Raw genomic sequence first — 1,910 nt, forward strand, 5'->3', positions numbered from 1 at the left:
TTCTTATGGCGCCCTTTATTTATTTATTTATGTACTACCCCTGGCTTTTTATTACTCTATCGTTTTTATTATTCCTTTGTCATTGTGTGCATGACTGTCGTTTTTATGGGGCTACCAGGCAAGGGAATTTCCCTTGGTTGGGATTAATAAAGTATTTATCTATCTATCTATCTATCCTTGATCACCCTAACCATTCAGAGATCCTGCTCTGTCTTTGTTAGGATCTGGTACCGAGCCGTGTGGATCGGATCAGAGCCGGGCCTGAATGGCAGATCTCCTGCTTGAATTCTCCTGCAGGTGGCTCCTGATGACAGGAAGTGAAAGGACTGAAAGAGGAAGTTGATGGGAGGCGGCTTCGCAGTGGGCTCACCTCGATGATCTCCAGCATCTCCACTCTGGTGATCTTCCCGTCCCCGTCCAGGTCATACATGTTGAAGGCCCAGTTCAGCTTCTGCTCAAAGCTGCCGCGGGACGTGATGGATAGCGCGCAGATGAACTCTCGGAAGTCGATGGTTCCATCTCCGTTCTTGTCGAAGGTTCTGAACGCGTGCTGAGCGAACTTGGACGCGTCGCCGTACGGGAAGAACTGCAGAGAAGAAAAGGTAAGACTGAGAGGTGGAGGATGGATGGACGGAGGATGGATGGACGGAGGATGGATGGAGGATGGATGGATGGATGGAGGATGGATGGATGGATGGAGGATGGATGGATGGATGGAGGATGGATGGAGGATGGATGGATGGATGGAGGATGGATGGAGGATGGATGGATGGATGGAGGATGGATGGAGGTGTTACCACCCGTCAACCATCTGCTAATCGACACACATCCATCCGTCCATCAGACATCCGTCCATCATCCATCAGACATCCATCCATCATCCATCAGACATCCATCCATCATCCATCCATCCATCATCCATCAGAAATCCATACGTCATCCATCTATCCATCAGACATCCATCCATCATCCATCAGACATCCATCCATTCATCCATCATCCATCAGACATCCATCCATCATCCATTCATCCATCCATCAGACATCCATCATCCATCCATCATCGATCAGACATCCATCCATCCATCATCCATGGATCAGACATCCATCCATCATCCATCCATCATCCATCCATCAGACATCCATCCATCATCCATCCATCAGACATCCATCCATCCATCATCCATCCATCCTCCATCCGTCCATCATCCATCCATCATTCATCCATCATCCATCCATCAGACATCCATCCATCCTCCATCCGTCCATCATGCATCCATCATCCCTCCATCCATCCATCATCCATCCATCATCCATCCATCATCAATCCATCATCCATCCATCATCCATCAGACATCCATCCATCCATCATCCATCTGTCATCCCTTCATCCATCCATCATCCATCCATCCATTCGTCCATCCTCCCGCCACAGCGACACCGACCTTGACGTAGAGCTGCTGGAACTCGTCCAGGTTGAGTCTCCCGCTGGGACAGTCCTTCAGGAAGCCCTTGTACCACTGCTTCAGCTCGTGCTCGTTGAACTCCGTGTTCTTCACCAGGTCCTCCATCACCTCCGGAGTCAGCTTGCTGTTCTGCTTTCCCATGATTCCTGTGGAGCACGTGCACACTCGTCAGGCTTCTTCTTCTTGGACAGCAGCAAATCTTTGATGCTGTTCTATTTCTGTCCCCCCTCCCTCCGTCCCCCGCGCGCGCGCATGTTCGCGCCGCTCCGTGGTCTAGGTCTGCCCTGACCTGGATCCTCAGTCGGATATTCGATCCGGGCCCACAGACCTGTCTGCGGCTGCCGAGCGCGCGCGCGTGTCCTGACGCGCGTGCGCACAGACCGGCGCGCTCTGGTTGAGTCTTGCGGTTTAGCCGAACACATTCATGGCGTGAGGCGCGTTTGGA

General features: G+C 51.8%; 1 protein-coding gene across 1 annotated transcript in view; it reads right to left on the reverse strand.

Annotated features, from left to right (window-relative positions):
* Positions 1-1,776, reverse strand: part of LOC112156286 (visinin-like protein 1) — a gene marked incomplete at its 5' end in the record, with an annotated part of 7,975 nt that extends 6,199 nt beyond the window's left edge. Inside the window, 3 exon segments of the mRNA XM_024288549.1 lie at positions 371-586; positions 1,445-1,611; positions 1,755-1,776. Coding sequence (XP_024144317.1) covers positions 371-586; positions 1,445-1,606 — 378 coding nt within the window.
* Between the last annotated feature and the right edge of the window lie 134 nt (positions 1,777-1,910).

This window comes from Oryzias melastigma, linkage group LG22, assembly GCF_002922805.2.
Source record: "Oryzias melastigma strain HK-1 linkage group LG22, ASM292280v2, whole genome shotgun sequence".
NCBI lineage: Eukaryota > Metazoa > Chordata > Actinopteri > Beloniformes > Adrianichthyidae > Oryzias > Oryzias melastigma.